The 21,409-nt window shown below is 39.2% G+C and overlaps 1 protein-coding gene across 1 annotated transcript in view; it reads left to right on the forward strand.

Moving 5' to 3' along the window:
- Window positions 1–20,458, forward strand: part of SLC35F1 (solute carrier family 35 member F1) — a 360,365-nt gene extending 339,907 nt beyond the window's left edge. Inside the window, exon 8 of the mRNA XM_028510989.2 lies at window positions 17,199–20,458. Coding sequence (XP_028366790.1) covers window positions 17,199–17,423 — 225 coding nt within the window. The 3' untranslated portion in view covers window positions 17,424–20,458. The remainder of the gene's footprint in view (window positions 1–17,198) is intronic.
- The last annotated feature ends 951 nt before the right edge of the window (window positions 20,459–21,409 follow it).

A 21,409-nucleotide genomic window follows, 5' to 3' on the forward strand; every position in this document is an offset into this window, starting at 1 on the left:
TTTTTTCTTTTGATTTATCTCTCAGTTGGCTGGATTCCGTCACTATTTGTCGTCAGTAAGCAAGGCTGCTGTGTATGGTTGCACCAGCTGTCCACAGTGCAGTTCGCCCATTTACAGGGAATGTTTTCTAGCAGATGGTAGTCCAGTACCTTGAAGAAGGGGAGACTTCATAATCACTCTGAAAATGTCACTGGGCTAGTGGTGGGTCTTCCAGGGAGTATTCATAGGGGCTATATGAACACTCTTTGCTTCATAAAGCAAAGACTTAGAAGCAAGTCTTGCTTTCTTGAAAGTGTTTCTTATATTTGTATTCAAAGGATAACCCTCTTATGTTATACTTTCCTTCTTCAGAATTTTATAGCTACTCTTTTGTAAAATTGAGCACCCAGTTATTTTCAGTCTGAGTGCCTGGATTTTTATCATTAAGTGATTTGGGTGTTTTTTGCCCCCAAAAGAGCTCACAAGACTCATATCTCTGGGCTCTTTTGGTCTGAGAATATCTCTGATGGCTTTATACTTGCAGGTCAGTTTGGTCTCTGACCTGTTCCATGACCTGGAGTACAGATTCTTGGTAGCCTGAAACTGCTCCCCCAGTTTCCCACAGAGCCCCAGATAATAACAAACCTCATTGTCCCCCTGCCTCCTTGAGAGTGTGAAGAAGTGGGAAAGGTTTCTGTTCTTGAGAATATTTCCTTGATTTTTCCCTGAGTTAGTCACCACTTAATCAATCTCTCCAACCTGGAGAGAGATTTGAAAGTATATTCACCAGAATGTGAACACAAGTCCAAGGGCAGGCAGTAGGGCAGGGTTGTCACAAGCCTGAGCCCAAACTCCAAGTCAGACTGCCTGGGTGTGAGTTTCAGCTCATTGCCTACCAACGGCTCCCTAACATTTTTGTGCTGGGGGTCCTTTTCGTAGTCTGGTGAAGCCTAGCGATCCCTCTCACAATGTTTTTAAAAGTCTAAAATAAAATACCTAACAAGACAAAATAGACCAATTATCCATATTAAAGTTATCAAAATATTTTAAAATATGATATTATAGTAATAAATTAAATCACAAGATGTAGAAGCACATCTAGTAAGTGCTGTCATTTCAAAGCAGTGATGAGTGTAAACAACATTGGAGAGATCTGCTGTGATCGTAATGTGACATGAAAATATATGTGTTTTCTGTTAGTGAAAACATCTAAGGTACTGCTAATATTAATTAATATAAGTCACTGCTCACATTTATAATAAAGAAATGCCAAATGTCAGTTAGAGGTCAGTAAAAATAAGAATCTGGGCTTTGTATGCGTTCCCACCTTTAAATGAAGAACTGACTTTAAGTAAGCACTGAGGTTCTTACTTAAGACCCCCCCCATGGAAGGGGCCATGCTTGTCTCTGCTCTGCGGGATCCCTGGCGTCTACTACCATGCCTGGGAGTATAGGTGTACAGCAAGTGTTTGTTCAATGACGGGCTTATTTTTATAAGAAACATTTAAAGTTAAACTTCAATGTTCTAGGCTGAACATTATCTAGGAATTTTCACATAAAAAGCAAGAAAGCTTTTGAATGATGTGGATTCTTTGCATCTCAAGTTGATGAAACCAGCTGAAAAGTAAAAAAACTTAGGTCCCACAATAGCAAGTCATTGTTTTGATTCATTCTTTGATTGAACTGATGGGTAGCTTAGGGAAGGGAGCATGAAGATTCGGCAACCAGTTCAATGCCATAGTAATTACATACAGTGTCATGGTAGAATGGAAGAATGGAACTCACAACAAGGGCTGAAATTTTGCTAAGAAATTTATTCTATTTATAGAAAAAATAATATCTAATATTCATAGTTATTATTCATAAGTCTTCCACAGTAAAATTGTGAAATAGGTCATCTTAACATGCTGTACTTTCATTAGTATATCTACATTTGTTGGTGTGTCCTCACCCTCAGGGGTCAGCAAATTGTTCTGTAAAAGACCAGATTATAAGTATCATAGGCTTTACAAAAGGTCCACCTCTTTCACAAGTGCTCAACTGTGCCATGAACATGGTTGTCTTCCAATAAAACTTTATTTAAAAAATAGTCAGCTGCCAGATTTGTTAGTTTACAGATGACTGACATAGACTATAAATGTCCTTGCAAACTTTTTCTCACTCTCAGCACCAGAAAATGACCATTTCTTCTGCACAGTGTGTCATCACTAAAGCTGCTGAACGATATATGTAAAGTGGTACAAATTTCTTTGCATGTCAAGTATGTGCACATGTTTTCAAAGCTCGTTGTAATAATTTCTACCAGTTTTAGAATATCTGTCTCTTATTTAATAAGAATAGGAGACAGGTATGATCTGCCTCTTATTTGAGTTCTTGGTGGCATCCAAGGTCGTATCAGTATTTTTTACAAGGGTATCTGTGGCATGCACACAATACAGTGAAATATCCTCACTTTGTTGGTTTATTGTTTGCATTTTACATAAAGGAATGCAAACCAGTATCCCTGTGCTAAGATGTGAAAGAGAAGGGATATTAAAGCCATGGCTTACAGAGAATGATGAAGCAAAGGCATCTGGAGACAAGGAACATATTCTGAACTGACTTTATACATGGAGCCATGCCCCAAAGAAACAACAATATTAGATAAAGACAATTATCAAATTAACCTTCCCACAATCACATGTGTCCAGAGAAAAGAAGCCATAATACCCAGAGCTAATTTGATAATAAAAAAGGTCCTTTCCAAGTGGCAAATCTCTTTACAGCTTGGTGATGAGGCATAATGGGTGTACAGGCAGTTACAGAGAGAGAGAGACATGGAGATGGCTGTGGCCATGTCAGTTCACAGATGTCAAATTTAGGAGACACTTGTAGGTTTTGATTTTTTTTAAATGTGCTTATATAATAGTAACATAATCCCAAGTTCACATTGTTTTAAAGTCAGAAGACATTAGGTCACTTTATTTTTATAATAGATACAAAGCTTAATTGAAAAAGTAAAAAAGAAGCTAACAGTGTCATTGAATGTTAGTCACATTTTTTACAGCACTCCATGGATTTCAGGGATCTTACAATACTATGAATGTGTAATGATATGATATTGTAAGATTTTATTGTGGAATAACCAAATATTCTGGGCCCAAAAGTGAGCATTGAGGGCCATAGAAAGGAAGATGGCAGCTATTTATCGTGTACTGAACTTATTTTTAAAATATTGATTAACTATTAAAATCACAATATGGTTTCTTCTTTGACTGGCTGCCACATCATGATATTCTTTGCAATAAATTACTTGTCCATTTATTTCACTTTTCTGTCTCTGCTGCCATCACCAGGTAAATGTAGGAGAAGAAAATAAAGGATTCCAATACGGTTGCAGGAGAGCTCATTTTTCACCTTGTCGAGGGGTTTTCCCATCCTGCAGCCATGACGATATTTTGTGGTGATCATTCATTGCTATAAATTGAGAAAGAACAGCCTCTTGCTTCATCAATAATCCATTAAGCTTGTTCCAAGATATGTTGAATTTAAGTTAAGTCCTTTTCCTGTGCAATAGGAATATAGATTGTCCTTAGAAGCTTGAACATAGGGAATGGAAAAAAACAGAAATATATTATGTTGCAATGCTGTTAACTAAGCAGTTAGGAGATGGGAAGAGAATTGAGTGGAGGGTCAAGGTCTCTGAGCATTGTGTCAGCTGTCCTTACAAGATCATCATGGTACTCCCTACTTTTCTCAGAGGTCAGTGTTTTAAAAATAAAATGAGACAATATACAGATATCTCTTGACTTACATAGGGTTTTATCCTGATAAACCCATCGTAAGTTGAACATAAGTTGAAAATGCATTTAATATACCTAACATATCAAACATCATAGTTTAGCCTAATGTACCTTACTCAAAGCACATATTAGCCTATAGTTGGGCGAAATCATCTAACACAATGAATACACTGTAAGGTCTCAGATGTTTACCCTGGTGATCCTGAAGCTGACTGGGAGCAGTAGCTCACTGCCCCCATCCTGCATCATGAGAGAGTATCTTACTGCGTATCACTAGCCTGGGAAAAGATAAAAATTCTTAATTCAAAGTAGTTTCCATTGAATCTGTATAGCTTTTGTACCGTCATAAAGTTGACAATTTAAGTCAAACCATCATAAATCAGGAATTGTCTGTACAAGAAAATACTTAAGAAGTAGACAGTGGCTTTGTTGGCTAAGATGTCATACTTAATTTGGAATCATTATTAATTGTACTTTCTTAAATATGGTTCTCTTCTTAGAATATTTCTCAGGTTGGGAAAAAAAGGAGAGCAATGGAGAAATGAGAGCTTTTTATAGATTAAGTACTGGCAGGAATTATACCTACAATAACACACAGTTTATTTTTATACTATAGAAGATGTTAAGTGTAAATCCTCTCTGTTTAAAGAGATGATACATGAAAATAGGACAATACATGCACCATGAGGAAGGCTTGGAAAATAATCACATGCCTTCAGAACGGTCAGCTTCAGCAATTGAGATTCAGCCTTAATTTCTTTCTCCTTTACTCCCCACATCTAATCCATTAGCAAACCCTGTTGCTCCTCCTCCAGAATGGATTCTCTTCTATCTCTGTTGCCATCATCTTAGTCCAAACCACTACTGTCTCTCATTAGACTGTTCTAATAGCCTCTTGGTGTTCCTGCTTCCATTTATTCCTCTCCACAATTAAACACCCATTAGCAGCTAGGGCAATCCTTTTAAAACACAAATCAGATTATACTCTCTTCTGCTGAAGACCCTTTGATTCTTCTTTCTCATTGCACTTTGAGTAGAATTGAAACACCCGGAGGACCTCTAACGGCCTAACCAGTGTTCTTGAGTGCCTATGCCCCCAGGGCTTCAACCTGCACCTGGCTCTTGCCCACCACCATACTGTGCTTCCGTGTCTTCCTCTTAGAAAGGGAGTGGGAAATCAGGGCTTCCTCATGAGTTATTAAGAAGGTGAATAATGTAAATCCCACCAAATGGTGCCTGGTACAGAGTCCTAAGGCACTTCCATTTATAAATTTTGAGGGAACTTCACAGTGGCTGCCCTAATCTGCATTCCCACCAACAGTGCACAAGGGTTCCCTTTTCTCCACATCCTCACCAACACTTGTTATTTGCTGATTTATTGATGGAAGCCATTCTGACAGGTGTGAGGTCCTATCTCATTGTGGTTTTCATAGCATTTCTTTGATAATTAGTGGTGCTGAGCATCTTTTCATATGTCTGTTGGCCATCTGTATGCTGTCTTTGGAGAAGTGTTTATTCAGGTCTTGTGCCCATTTCTTAATTGAATTGTTTATTTTGGGGTTGAGTTATTTAAGTTCTTTATAAATTTTAGATATTAATCCTTTATCAGATGTATTATTGTGAATATGTTTTCTCATTCAGTGGGCTATCATTTGTGGTTCTATACATTTTTGGAATATTTGTTCTAGTTCTGTGAAATACACCATTGTTGTTTTGATAGGAATTGCATTGAATCTATACATTCTTTTGGGAAGTATGACATTTTAATGATCTTAATTCTTCCAGCCCATGAATACAGTGTATTCTTTCACTTATTTGTATCTTTTTCAATTTCTTTTTTCAGTGTCTTATAATTTTCTGAGTACAGGTCTTTTACATCCTTGATTAAATTTATTCCTAGATATTTTATTTTTTACGATGCCAAACTGGATTCTTTTCTTAGTGTTCCTTTCTGGTAGTTCATTATTGGTGTTTAAAATTGCTACTGAATGCTAGATATTTAGTTTGTATCCTGTTACTTTACTGAATTCATTTACCAGTTTTAGTAGTTTTTTTGCTGGCATCTTCAGGGTTCTCTATGTACAGTGTCATGCCATCTGCAAATAGTGATGTTTTATTTCTTCCTTTCCAATTTAGATGCCTTTTGTTTCTTCTTCCTCTCTGACCACTGTGGCCAGGACTTCTAGTACTATGTTGAATAAGGGTGGTGAAATGGACATCTCTGTTTTGTTCCTGATCTTAACAGAAATGCTTTTAGATTTTTCCCATTGAGTATAATGTTGGCTGTGGGCTTGTCATTTATGCCTTTATTATGTTATGTTCCCTCTATTCACACTTTGCTGAGAGCTTTTATAAATAAGTGCTGGATTTTATCAAATGTTTTCTCTGTATCTCTTGATATGACCATGTGATTTTTGTCTTTCACTTTGTTTATGTGGTATATCCCATTTATTGATTTGCAGATATTGTACCAACCTTGCATCCCAGAATAAATCCCACGTGATCATAGTACAAGATCTTTTTAATGTATTGCTGGATCCAGTTTGCTAACCTTTTGTTGAGGATTTTAGCATCTATGTTCATTGGGGATATTGGCCTACAATTTTCTTTCTCTATAGTGTCTTTATCTGGTTTTGGAAATAGGATAATACTAGCCTCATAACATGAGCTTGGGAGTCTTCCCTCCTCTTGAATTTTTTGGAATAGTTTGAGGATAGGTGCTAGTTCTTTGTACGTTCGGTAAGATTCATCTGTAAAGTCATCTAGTCTGGAACTTTTGCTTGTTGGGTGGCCCCTTCTGTAAGTACTGCCATTTTGGGGGTCATGACTTCAACATACAAATTTGTGTGTGAGGAAGCACAATTCATTCCATAGCACCCAGGAAAATCTATCATCTTAAGATGTTTTACTATCACATCTGTGAAGACCTGTTTCCAAATAGGGTGACTAACATTCAAAGGTTCCAGAGACTAGGATATATTTTGCAGGACCACTTTGCAGCTTACCACACCAAGGGAGCAAAATAAATTGCTAACTTGGTCACATGTACTCATGAATGCTCCAATGCGATGTGTGTAAATAGGGAATAGTTGCTCAAAATCAGTAAACAAGGTGAAGCCAAATAAGAATTATGAGGATTCCTCTGACTTCTATAATTATGTATCATTGTAAGAAAACTGAACATAAATAAGTCCAAATGCTGAGCCTATAAACCAGGGGTTTATTATTTACATTGACACAAAAGCCTTCCATTCCTAAGGGATTCATTGTTGTGATTCTTTTAAATAAGCCAGTTCAGTAAATGCATTTGCAGTTCAACTGGATTCATGCTTGATTCAGAAAAGGCTCTTGAGGAAAGCTTTTATATCTATCTTTGCTTTAGCAGTTACTCTTTGTGATGTAAACATAACAACAGCTGACATTTATTGAACATTTACTATGTGCTACACACTGTTATCCTTTGTTAACTAATGAGTGAGTGACTAGAGTCATGGAGAGGTAAGGATCTTATGCAAGACCACAAAACAAGGATGTGAAAACTGAGACGCAGACACCAGAATTCTCACTCTAGAGCCCATACTGTGAACCACCACTTGTTATTTGCTTGGAAATGTCATTAAACATCCCACTGCTAAAACTTGCCACAGAGTGAAATTGTTATGAATGTTTACATCAGCATCAAGACCTTTACTATAACAGATTTTTATATCATTAATTATATTAGGGTTCTTCAGAGAATCATAGCCATTAGGATATGTGTGTTTGTGTATATCTCAACTATCTAAATCAACAGACATAGATAAGTTAGAGAGAGATAGAGATAGAGATTTATTTTTAGGAATTGGCTCACACTCCTGTAGAGGCTGGCAAGTTCTAAATCTGCAGGGCAAGCCAGCAAGCTAGAGACCCAGGGAAACATGGGTGTTGCAGCTGGAGTCCAAAGGCAGAATTCCTTCTCCCTCAGGGGACCTCAGTCTTTTCGTGAAAGGCTTTGAACTGATTGGATGAGGCCCATCTGCTTTATTGAGCGTTACGTGCCTTAGTCGAAGTCTACTGATATAAAGTTAATGTTATCTGCAAAATACTTTCACAGCAGCATCTAGACTGGTGTTTGACTAAATATCTGGTTGCTGTGGCCTAGCCAAGTTGACAAATCAAATTAGCTATCTCAAGTCTATGTCTTATCAGCCATGTAAACATCTCCTTAAATCACACTTAATCTCGAAATAAAGACAATAATAAGTTCATGGTTTTGTGTGATGTGATAAAACTATCCTGCACGCAACTGAAAACACACTAACATTTTCCCCAGAAGAGAATGCAAACATCTTGGGGGATGTTCACTCTTTTCCTTGATATCCTGTTATTGAAATACTATGATATAAAAATAACAATACTTGAATACTATGATGTAAAGTGATTACATCTTATATGATTAAGGTAAAAGAGAAAACAAAGTTATTTCATACATGCACAAACATTAGCAAAACAAGGAACAATACTAGTAGTAACAATTACAGCCCTCATTTCTGTAACTGGTCATATGATTGATTTACCTGGTATTTTTAACTACCTATTTCTACTCTTCTGTGTTCCATTTGTGCTCAGCAAACACATCAGCTGGTCCTGCTTGTTTACCTGGCAGGGTTACTCAATCTTCATTGCTACAGGGTCTGGGCCATTGGTAGTCCTGCCTGAGCTGGGCTATCAAAATTCTCCATTGACTCAGTATGGTAATTCTTAGAGATGCCTAAGAGATCTCATGTATTCCAGACATACTCTTCTTTAGCTCCATTGTGATGCAGCAGCCCAATCTCTCTTTGGTAACCAAGATCAATCACCCCAGTCAGCACAGTAACAAAACCCCCCTTCTTTGCCTGTTAATTGAAAAGCACGAGGAGCCCTAAGTGGCTGGGTGGCAGTCTTAATTTTCAGAAATTTCATGGAGTCATTACTGTGTCTCCTGGTGGAAACATTCCTGTCTTTGGGGCTAAGTCTTCTAGATCAGCAAAGCACAAGTTTGGAGTGACAGGAAGAACAGTTTTACTTGTAGATCACTAGAGGTAATAGTGAGCGGGGCCACTCCCATTTCTAGCTCTTGGTTCCATTGTAATGGACCAAGGGTTCTTGAGGATGCGATGAACAGCAACATTCCCACTTCTGTAAACCATCTTTCACTAGCTTAAATTCAGTCTCCTGCAAAATCAGTCCAGCCCAGCGTGCACCTATCCCTGTGTTGTGTGCAGATGTCTTGTGATGCAAGAGTCCAAATGGACTGAAGGCCGCTTCTCAGTGTGCCTCACACACAACTGTCATCCCTTTTTACTACTGACACGAAGGAAGCATGAGAAGGTGACATAAATCAGCCATCACACAGCCTTTTTGTAACTGAACTTATCATTAAACACTCCCACAGAGTAGTCCCTTTTATTCCACTTCCGGTGTGACTATTACGGTCTCATTTGTGGGAATGCAGAGAATCAAAATCTGTATGAATGAGGATTTCTATCAGTTCATCAAACCAAGTGAAAATGTCTATTTGTCATATAAAAGATAATGACAGAAATCCATTTGTAGCTCCCTGTCATGTACTCATGTGTGAAATTACCCACAGGGGAAGACATTTGCCTGTGAAAGAACCCTTACTGGCCTCAGATGTGACTGACTACACAAATTATTCTGCCGAATGAATTGGTTTTGCAAACCAAACAGAAGTCCTGATACATAGGACCAGAATCATAGTGGGGGGCACAGCCCATACCTGGTGACAGTGTCAGGACACAGAGAGGCAAGGGCTCTGGTGGCTGCTTCTCTGCTTAACAAAGTGATACCTGGAGAATAAATTGTTTCCCAAGTATTTACATCTTAGCTGGGCCTTGGTTTTCCGATACGATTGAAGGGACCATTTGGCATTTTGACTGGGGCACTCACTGATTAATTTTCTGTGTTGATTAGAAGAATTTGGGGTTATTTCCTCTCTCTTGGTTGGAGAAAATGGGCGGGGAGGGGCAGGGTAAGCATTCTTGGCCTCTAAAGACAACCGATTATGGCGCTGACGGTGGACTGTGTGCCATGCCCACATTTGGTATTTTCCATGCTGTGACCTAGAAAAAAGAATTATGCGATATTTAACCAGAGAGATTTAGCCCTTTTCTTCTAAAAAAAATGAGGAAAACACGGAAGGAGGAGAAATGAGAGGAGGCAAGAGTAGAAGACAAAGGAATAATAAAGCAGTTCCAAAGAATTTGAAAAGCTTTGGCTTCTCCAGGCAATTTATTTTCAGTTCAGTAAACTCAGAAGCAGAACTTTTGCATTTTTAATATTCTTAATAATAATAAAATGATTTTTTTAATTTATCACAGAGCCAAATTAGGAGGCCGAGCATCAACTTGTTTATGTTGGCATCTCTGCAGAGCCAGGTCTGTCTAGTCTCCTTGCTCCAAATAGCAATTGGCGCTGACCCAGCAGCCACAGATCAGGGCCAGGCAGAGGCTTTCGTCACGAGATCCCAACCAGGCCCCAGCGCGCTGCCGGCCCAGTAATGACCAGCTTCCTCTGGTTCCACTCCCCAGCATCCCACTCCCAAGCTCCAGCTGTGGTCCACAGCTCTCTGAGACACACGTGGCTGCTGAGAGTTGTGTTGTCATTGCTGAGCTGTCCTCTCCCTGCCACGCCAGGACACTCAGCAGATTGGTTTTTTCCCCTCCAAGATTGTTGCCAAAAGGTCACCCTTTAATCCATGTATAAAGTGAGGACTCAAGAGAACTTGGGCTCCCCGAATCCATTTATATCAGTCTCATCAAAATTGAATTTTATTCCATTGTATAAATGTACCAGTTTTTTGATCCACTCACTTAGTGATGGGCAATTAGGTTGCTTCCAGCTCTTGGCTGTTGTAAATTGTGCTGCTATGAACACTGGGGTGCATAGATTCTTTTGAACTGGTGTCTCAAGAAGGAGCTTCTACCCTTCGTGACAGCATGGATGAAACTGGAGAGCATTATGCTAAGTGAAATAAGACAGATGGTGAAAGACAAATACCATATGATCACACCTATAAGTGGAACCTAATCAACAAAACAAACAAGCAAGCAAAATATAACCAGAGACATTGAAATAAAGAACAAACTGACAGTAACCAGAGGGGAGTGGATAGGAATATAATGGGGGAAAGAAGGGGAAGGGTTGTCAGGAAACATGTATAAAGGACCCATGGACAAAGCCAAAGGGGGAAGGATTGAGAGTGGGAGGTGGGGGGTGGGGAGAAGGAAAGTGGGGGCGGGAAAATGGAGACAACTATACTTGAACAATGATTTAAAAAATCATGTAAAAAATTGGACTTTAAAACACTATGGATGAATTACATGTAATTATGATTCGCTCCTTTCATTGGCATTTTATTTAGTCACTGACAGGTCTTTCTTTAAACTACTCTAGTACCTAGAACTTCCAAACTGTGTAATCTGGTTCTGTTTGACACAGAATTGGGTTTATGTATTCCTTCTTGTTCTAGAAGTCATGGTTAGATGTGCCAGTTGATTATATGTGCATTTTATATCACAGAGTATGGAAGTATAAGGGAAAGTGCTCTTTTCATTTTTTAACATTGGAGAGTATTCAGGACAGTTATTACAAACTTAATTAACAGTCTCATTTTTCCCAGGCATAGCTTGTTTGCTGAAATTGCCAGGCCACTCTCCCTACATGGGGATTCTTCTGAGCAGCTCTTAAACCTCACATTTGCCAGCCTGTGCTGCTTACCCTTGGGAACGACCAGTCGCTGCCCTTTATCGTTCTACTGTCTGGTGGTCACACAGACTGCTGGTGCAGCTGCGAAGTTTGCAGGTTTCCGGCCCCTTCCTTCCTAGATGTTTTCTGCTAAGGAGTTAAAAGTGTGGAAAAGCTTAATTATATCTGTATCTGTTCAAAAGGATAAACTTGAATAAGAACTAGAAAGGAAATCACTGTGGCCACATAGCCTTTGTTTATGTGAAATATTTCCACATGAAAGCCATGTCTAAGAACACTTAGGAATATCTTCAAAATCGCTGAAAACTTCCTTATGCAGTTCAGAAACCAGTTTCAACTCCGACCACTATCGTGTCTCCAAATGGTACATATGCCTCTTTCAATGTCAGGCTCATGTCCAACAAAGCCCTCTTGTTTGGGCAAGATGATTGTCTTTTGAAATGTTAACAATAATGCCACCCTTGAGCTATTGTCTGAGATACTGGTCCTTCCTCCCTTCATAATAGATAGCCTTGGGAACACACGAATGCTTGAAAGTGTTGTCCCTTGCTCATTGTTTGTGCGGGAAAAGGCTTCAGGGGTGATGTTCTCTCAGTTTTCTTAGGTTCTCCCCAGTAAAGCTCAGAAGGCAGAGCCTATCAGGTCAGGAGTAGAAGCTCACAGGGGCGCATGTGTGTGTGTGCGCGTGCACACACACATGTATAAAAATTAAAAGACAGAGAGAATACTTGCTGGCTTAATTCATTGTAGAATAGAATCATTACTTTTTTGGTTATCTAGTTCTGCAGTTCCCTTTCCTCATAGGTATTGAGAAACTTCTTTATCTTTACCTGTATCTTTTTTCTTTCTAGTTTGACTTTGTTTTGTCCTTCCTTCCAACTGTATTTTCTCTAAGCTCCTTAGGTTCTCCAAATTAGACCTAAATTATATCTAAAGGTAAATCTTTCCTTTTTCTCAGATAACTCCAATAGTTTCACACAAGGCCCATTGTCCTGTACCCCTGTTTCCTGAGAGACCTCACCAGCTACTCTTTTCTGGTCTTTCCTCTACTTCCTGGGTGAGGTAGTTTGTCTTTTCCATTGAATCTTTCTTTTGTTTTGTTTTGCAGGCAGAACTGTGGTACATCTCTTTGTAAGAGCTCAAAGATTTACTTTTTATTATTTGTTAATTCAAAATTAGTTCTGCTTGGTAATAGGCCCAAGTGAAGTCATTGAGCCAAAATGACCAGAGTCTAATATCAGACCTTGTAAAAGCTGTTATTAGGCACAGACATACAACATAAAAGGACGGGAAATAAGGAAAAACCAGGCCCACCGTACTGAAGTGGCTGGTACATACATTCACTAAAAATGGAGCTTCGACCCAGAGTCGCTGCCTCCTTCCCCTTCCCCCTCTCTGTGGTTTGCCATATTCACCTCTGCTCCTCCCTGTCTCTTCTCAGTCAAGCTGGAAAAAGAGAACTGCCCTTGAAAATTGTTCTCTTCCTCACATGACCTAATTGATATATCTATAAGTATACTTTGAAATGGCTTTTAAAACCATGTGGCTTTCAAGTTTGTATAAGCTCAGGGACATTAAAGTCATTACTTTATTAAAACTCAACCTAGATATTTAATACTAAAACTAAAATGAAAATTTGGCCTGTCCTTCACTGATGTGCTGCATGCCCCATTAGCTGATAGGAGCCATATTGAGATGCCAGCTGGCTCAGAGCTAGGCTTCATCCCTAGTTGGGGGCTAAAGAGCTCTGTACCGCCTTATCATCCATCTCCCATGCCACCCCTGCTGGACAATGGCTTGTGTCCCAGTCAGACTGCCCGAGCAGCACACAGGCATTCTCCTCATGTGCCGTGAGTGCTCTCTGACCTGTGTGAGCAAAGGGACCCGTCATGATGGAAACAGCAGCAGCAAAGCAAATAGAGGGTGCAGTGTGGTAGTGTAAATGCACAGTGTGTCCTCTCAGCTCCTCAAAGCTCCAGGTCAGATCTCATGCAAGCAGAAATACGTCTGCAGCACAGAATATAAGAGCATCTCCTGATAGCCTGCTGTTGGCTGGGGGAGGATGCCAAGTACACTTCAGACAGTAGCCCACGTTCTTGAACGGAGACAGCAAGCCTCTGCCTGAAACTCACCACGTCTGAAACTCAGAGGTGGCTTTCAGTACCTGCCCCGCCCTAGAGTTCCAGAGACGTTCTTATTCTCTTTGCTTAGGGAACTAGACATGAATATTTCTTTGCAAATAATATGTTACCCAGCTGAGAATATACAGACTTTTTTTTGACTGATTGGTTTGTTTGTTTCTTTCTTTTTTTAAAGAATGCTCTATCAGGGTAAGTGTGGCATCCAGAGCTGAGGGTCATCCTATTAGGAACTCTGATTAAATTATTTTTCTATCAATCTAAAGAATAAAAAAGAATCTTTTTCTTACTTTTTTAATGAATCCAACCTTCCTATTGTTATTTCTAACTTTCAATATTGATCCAGATTAATAGTAATGCCTTTCTGCTCCTTTTTTGGGTTAATGTGTTAAATAAAAACTTTCTATACCATTTATTAATGAAATCTCTTGGGTGGCTTCCAAGATGCTTCAGCCATATAAAATTTCATGCTATCTATATTTTGACTGTTTTAGGGTAAATTCTGTATGAATTAAATGGAAGTTCATTGAAAATAAAGTGCAGGTATGTTGTCATTCTAAATGTATGTCCCAGAAGAATACTTTGTAGTGAATTTACCACTCAACTTGATGGTCCCATGTCCAAAAAAGGAATAATTCAGGTAGCATTTCTTACAATGGCAAAGGCATTAGCTTTAGAAAAAAATGGATATTAAAATACTTGCCATGTTGATCAAGTCAGGATATGTGAGCCAAAGTCAGAAATTATGAGGAATTCAAATCCTTCCTGCTGGTAAACTGTATCAGATCTCTTTCCGTTCCTACCCCTACATTATTTTAAATTCCAAGTTTGTTCACCCCAAGTTTGCTAAATCCACCAATCAGCAGCCCTCAGTCCTCCGCCCAGACTCTCGCCCCCACATTCTCCCCCTAAGTCACTGTCTTACCACTCTCCTCTGACAGACCCTAGGTTTGAAGATGGCTTTTGGAATCAATGATTAAGGATCAGTACTATGACTTCCCTTTCAGTGAGTTTTAGTTTAACATTTTATGTCTGTAAAATGACATTGGGTTACAAAGTTTAAAGCTAAAACATGTAAAATATACCTTTGGTACTGGCTGCTTTTAGTTTTTTCTTTCTCGATCCTGAAACTTCTCTATTCAAAATAAAAATAAACAGCACATAACATTTACTCAATGCCTACACTATGCCTGGCTCTGTGCCTCCCCCTACACAAGAGAGACACAGTCTCAAGTCAAGGGATTATGAGAGAAAGGCAATTTAACATCAGTAATCGTTGATTATAAGAGCATGCTATAAAAATAATAACAAAACATTAATAATAATAACAACAACGAAGCCACACTGAGTTCAATGCTGGCTGCAAGGTAGACACTGGGATCATCTTTAATCTTTATCAGCTCCCCTGTAGAGTAGGTACAATTATTGTCCTCGCTTTACTGATAAGGAAACATTGACCTGCAAAGGCCAAGAAACATGTCCAAAATGACAGCTAGAAAGTTTGGGAGCTGAGATTTAAACCCAGTTTATAATAGAATGCAGTTCAAACCTCAGAGCCCCACTCTTAATCTCTCCGCCTCCATCAGTTGCAGCAAAGGTAGGCTCAGATCTAGACTGCAGTGCTCTCCACTCGAAACTAAAGGGGCACAAGTGGAGTTTTTTGTTGTTGTTTGTTTTATTTTGTATGTTTTCTTCACTTGAGGACATGCTCTTTGACTTTAGGGAGAGGAGAAGGGAGGGAGAGAGACAGAGAATCATCAACTGGTTGCCTCAGCTGGTGATTGAACCTGCATCCTAGGCATGTGCCTTCACTGGAGCTTGAACCAGCAACCTTTGGTGTACAAGATGATGCTCAACCAACTGGGCCACACAGCCAGGACTAGGCATGAGTAGAATTTTGAACAGGAAAGTCATTAACAAAATATGTGAAATTATGGTCAAATTAGGAAGAAATCCATTTCATTCACCCAAGTTTCAGATAAAGGATGAACCTCCTGAATGCAGAGTTTCGGGAAACACCTTTGGGGGTAAATAGGTTTCCTGAGATGGTACACAACACTGCTGGGTTAGGGGTCTTCTTTTCCTAGTAATTGTTTCAAGTTAATTAAAGGAAGCTGTGACAAGCTGAGCCTCATATGTAAATCCAACTGAAGAAATATAATCATATGATTTTCTTCCTGCAAAGAAAAGCAGAAAATGATCTTTAGTTTTAGCTACCTGCTGCTGCTAAAAAATAAATAAATAGGCAAAAAAGAAGAAAGAAAGAAGACCAACCCCCATGGCAGGAACCTTAGCCACAGGACTGTCTTTTCTATGTGCTGTTTTCAAAACTGCCTTTCCTATTACAACCACCTTTTAACTACTGTAGCCCTGCAACTTACTTTATACATTTGTTGGATCCTTTCTTGTTCTCCTTTCTTCCTGCTTCCACTGAACTTTTGTCTTTATACCAGTTGTTAGTTCTTTTAGAATATGAGCATAAATAAGAAAATCAGGTTGAGCCTTTTTCCCCTTGGAAGCAGCACATGGTCAACTTGGGGACAGTAGCTATTGACTGAAATGGGATTTGGCCAGCCACTGTGCCTGTGTTGTTTTTGTTTGTCTGTAAACCCCTGCTTCTCCACTGAGAATATTAAGTTCTTCATGGTAAGGACCATGTTTTCATTGCTTTTTTCCATTACAAAGTTCAATGTTTGATATATAGAAGAAACCATTTGTTGAATGGAATGAATGAATGAATGAAACAAAAGAAATGGAAACACATATTGTTACCTCACTCTCCCCCAGTAACTACTCAAGTAGCTACTTCCAGTGTAACTACTCAAGAAGGTTCAGAAGTTGTAGTTTTTCAAAAACATATGTAAATTTGATGGCACTTACATAAACCATTTTTTTTCTTACAATAGTCTATGAACTGCCAAGCAAGTAGTTTAGGAAGCAAAATGTTATATATACAGCCCTGTTTGGCTTTGTTTTTAGATTAGCAGGGTAAGAATGGAATGTTATAGGCTTTTCCCCCCTCCAAGGATAATCTAATGCAAAAACAGTCAAATAACAGTTTCTACTGTGAAGACAGTCTTGACTGGCTTAAAGGGACATAAGAGTGCCCTGATGCAGCTGTATCAAGAAGGGGTTTGCTGTTAATGGCTTCATTACGACCTTAAATGGAATATGTATGTTTCTACTGGGTTTAATAAAGCCAAAAACAGCCAACTCTTTGTTGAGTGATATTGGAGATTTTTTTTGCTTTTTACTTGCTGAATTTTAATGTGTGCTTAACTAGCTCTCCCACATCAGGTACTCATTGGCATTTTAGGGAAATTAGCTACATGTTTCTCTCTGTTAGCCACAGAGTGGAGAAAACCCGGTAAAGAAAAACAGTAAGACCAAGCCAGTTTAGGAAGAGCAAATTCACTTCTCCTCAAGGGCGCTGGCCCACTCGTTGAGCTGCCGGTGCTGAGAGGGAACGGTTCCACTCTCATCTCCGTTTTATTAATGTGTATGTGGTTCTGCTCTGAATGCTAACTAGCTTTGCTGTTGTATTTTTTAGTTTTCAGGACTTTATCTCCTGTCCTTCTTCACCATCCTCATTGGGCTGGTGATCTACTCCTCCACCTCCACGTACATAGCCCAGGACCCCCGGGTGTACAAGCAGTTCCGCAACCCTTCGGGACCTGTTGTGGACTTACCAGCCACGGCTCAGGTGGAGCCTTCGGTCACCTACACCAGCCTGGGCCAGGAGACAGAAGAGGAGCCCCATGTCCGTGTGGCCTAGGATGAGGCCCGCCCCGCCCACTGAGCGCAACTCAGTGGTCACGTGTCCGCCCATCATCTCTGTATTGTACATAGAGAAAGGTATTTATTAGGTGCAGTTTACACAGGTGGACTGCAAGGTAGCAAATCCAAAAGCTTGTAAAAGGCACAAGCTAAACGTCCCTGGAGACACAGGCTCTGATCCACCTGACTTGGAGAGACACATCGCTTGTGTGTATACTGATCGCAACCCCCCTGCATTAATTACTGTGAAAATTTTTGAATCAAAAGCAAGTATTATTATTTGTATTATTATTGTTACTCTTACTACACTGAGTTTCAGGAGGATGTTTTGTACTCCTGGTGGAAACTATTGCCAGACCCACATGTAGTTAACATAAATCCCACTTTTCTATGGCAAGTCACTTTTTAAGACTCATACTTTATTTTTTGCACAGTGTATGTGAGTGCTGCATGCCACAGGAGCTCCGCCCTGAGAACTTTCCTTATCCTAGAGACCTGGTGGCTGATGGTTTCCTCTGTTCCCTGTTGGATTGCCTGCTCAATGAGTATTTTGTGCTATGACCCTTGTGGGGAGGGGCAACTGACCATATAACTCTCTATTCTAGGAATAGATATAAAACAAACATGTTAGCCATTTTATACTTTGATCTCTGATTACTCCAGGCCATTGCCTTTCTGTTGTGCCACCTTGACTCTGCTAATCAAGTTCCAGAAATAACAGGATAAGGAACGTTCCATTTCTGTGGCTTATGGGAAACCCCAGTACTATAATTTGTGTTGAGGGTAATATGTGTGTTTATATATTAAAATATTTCTGCCCCTCTCTATATACCCCCCTTCAAAAATAGATTTGCTTTCCTTTTTCCCTAGATTTCTTTAGTGAAATATGGAAGGTAATCGAGCTGTTAGAAAAACCCATGCCCCTCTGCCATATTAATTGTGTGACACCCTTTGAAATACATCAGCATGCAAATCACCTTTATTGTGGAATATTGTTGGCTGGGAGGCCTCCAAACAAAGTCAAGGTGCTGATATGGAGAGGTCTTTGACAATAGCTCAATTGATCTAGTAACTCTGTAGTGGTAAAGGTGTCACCCATGAGAAAGTTTGGCATTTTGGTCATATTTGGCATCCATTCAATAACAGAATATATCTAGTCTAATACAATGTTCTTATGGATACAGAGAATATTACATGGTCCTGAAAAGGCTCTGAGGAATAAGTCACTAGTCTAATTCTATTGCCCTTAAAATAACCCTTTCCCCAAAACACAGAAAATTAAGAAATATCACAGATCTCTATGATTTAGAAATAGATTCTATATGTCAATATGTGTTTGGCTGGTTTCCATGTCATTCAAAAAACTCTTCAATGGGTGAAACTTTGGGCAATTAAAATCAATGAATCTTAAGGAAGTAAAGCAAAACACCAGAGGTATCTCTATAAAGTAGAAGGACAGCTTGCAGCTCAGTCAAGACTCCCATCTAGCCTGAACAAGGCCAAATACGGAGGCAAAAGCATCCCACACTGTCTGTCGACACCCATGTGGCCCCCTGCATGCCTTCCGCCCAGGGCAGGTGCTCCTGTTCTTGAAAGCAGGGAAGAAAACTCATCTTCTCTGATATACAGATCTTACAGTCATCTGTGTTCAGCCCCCTTAGGGACATGCCTTACTTTGTCTGAAAAAGTATGTATTAAAGCTGTATCAGTTCAAAACAACTTTGCCAATGTCTGCTCTCTGCTACCTTTTAAACCAATTAAATACCTTTCTCTGATTATTTTGTCCATTCAGACCTGAAGACCTTTAAAGACTGTGGTTTTATTTTTGTGTTTACATTTCTTTGGTTTGCATAATTTGCTTGATTTATTGCATTTTTAGTATTTATTTTAAGCCAAATGTTTTCCTCTTTTTTATTCATTTTTTAATGACACTAATTTGTAGACGCTTAGTAAAGTCTTATGAGAAATAAGTGGATGAAAGTTTTCCTAGTCGACCCAGTGGACTGGGAATCTTTTTTAAAATTTAAATTTTAAAAATGTTTGCAATTAGTGGATGGCTAAAAGTTGCCATTTGAATTCTTTCCTTGGATATTGTAATTGATTCCATTGTATGGAAATCAAGTGTGAGCGTTAGATGAATTCACCGTACACCTTTATCATCCAGTGTCCTTGTACATGCGACATTCATGTCACTGGGGTACTTCACTGTGTGGGTTTGTCTCCATTTAGAAAGGCTGGTAACACTGTACTGTCCGAGATCAAGAGTTCCAGATCAACCCTTTGGAAAAAAAGAAAATAGCAGAGAACAAACTTTTTTTCTGTTAAAACTATTGATCCTTTGGGAGTGGGGTGGGAAATGGGTATAAGACAGTCACTCAGGCTGTTTCTGTTTCTGAAATTTTGTAACATCAGTAAACACCAGCAAAAATTTGAGTTTTCAATGCATCACCCCTCCTCCATGAATGGGATGAGCAATTTGGATAGAATTTGATTGGATAAGCACCCCACAGCTTTCCTAACCCCACCTAGAGATAAGTGGTGGTTCTTACCGCCTGAATGAACACTTTTGCACTGGGGACAGAGCTTGCCTTGGTCACACCTTCCCACAGCTCCAAACTCTGAAGTGTGCAACTGGGTAGACCAAGCAACAGAAACATTTGCACCACTGTGTCACCATGAAAATGTTTCGATGTTTAGTTTAGATATTGCTAACTTGTGCTATTAACCTTTTAAAGAGCGTGTAGTATTGTTTGTTTTGGGTTTGTTTTTGATTTATAACCATTTAGTAGTCCCCAGCTAGCTACCAGTACAGATTTTACCCCATGGGTAGGATTCTATTGTCAAGCCACATAACAAAGCACATTAATCCAGACACTGCAAATGGAAAATATGAACCAAAAAGAAAATTTACACCCACAAATTGAACAAACTCTCCATTTTTGATATTTGCATGCTCCCCTATGGACTGGCTGTGGCAATGTAATGCCTGTATAATGTTTTCAAATAAAAATAAATGCTTTATGAAAGCACCAAGTTCTTGCTTTTCTTGAGTGTTTATCTGCACTATGACAACCATAGAAGCAGCTCCTGTGGGATGCTAGAAATAGCAACGAAAGTAGATAGCAGGGTGCATGTCAGAATAAAACCCAGAAAGAAAATATTTCCAAATTAGGAAGGGCACAGTTGGTCTCAGAGCTGTAGCTTCAAAAGGCCAAATTGAATGCATTTGTAATTTGCAAAATTAATTACTTATCCGGATGCCTAAGAAGGCTCTAGGGCTGCAGCCTTGAGCGAGGCCTACATTTAAATCACATGTAGGACAATATAAATTTACCCCTCAATTAACAATCTCTCATAAAGAAGAAAGTCCTGTGAGCGCTGCCCGTGGCACAATGTCAGACTTAAAGGATGAGCATTCTTCCGGAGCACAACGTCTATAAAGCAGGACCCGTCACATTCCTACCCAGAACTTACACGGAACCTTGTCATCATCCCTCCTCCAGTAAAGGAACCCCTTAAATACTTGGAGGTGATTGTATATTAATTTCATGTTCTTACCATTCTTGTTCACAGCCCAACTTCAGAAATTAAGTGAGCCAAAAAGACTGCGTATCCAAGTTATATATTTAGCATATTTTTAAAAGAAAAACATTCATTTTTCAGGAGAAAGGGAACAGCAGAACACTGATCCTTTTGTAAAATGTTCTTAAGTTGGAGTCCATTGTGAACTGCTTGTATAACTAGTTAGAACAGTATGTACTTAATAGAATGATTTGCTTGAAAACATGTGACTCACCGATTAAAACAGCTTTTCCTTGAAAAATGTAAATCTTTCTCTAAGGTATTGTTTATTTTTATTTAGTAAACTCTTGTATCAAAGCTGAAATACATTTAAACTTCAGCCCCGCCTGTGTTCAAATGCCCAGCAATCCTAAATTAGGATTAGGGGTCCAAGTAGTATACATAATAAATGTATTAAGTCAT

This window comes from Phyllostomus discolor, chromosome 4 (genome assembly GCF_004126475.2).
Source record: "Phyllostomus discolor isolate MPI-MPIP mPhyDis1 chromosome 4, mPhyDis1.pri.v3, whole genome shotgun sequence".
Lineage (NCBI taxonomy): Eukaryota > Metazoa > Chordata > Mammalia > Chiroptera > Phyllostomidae > Phyllostomus > Phyllostomus discolor.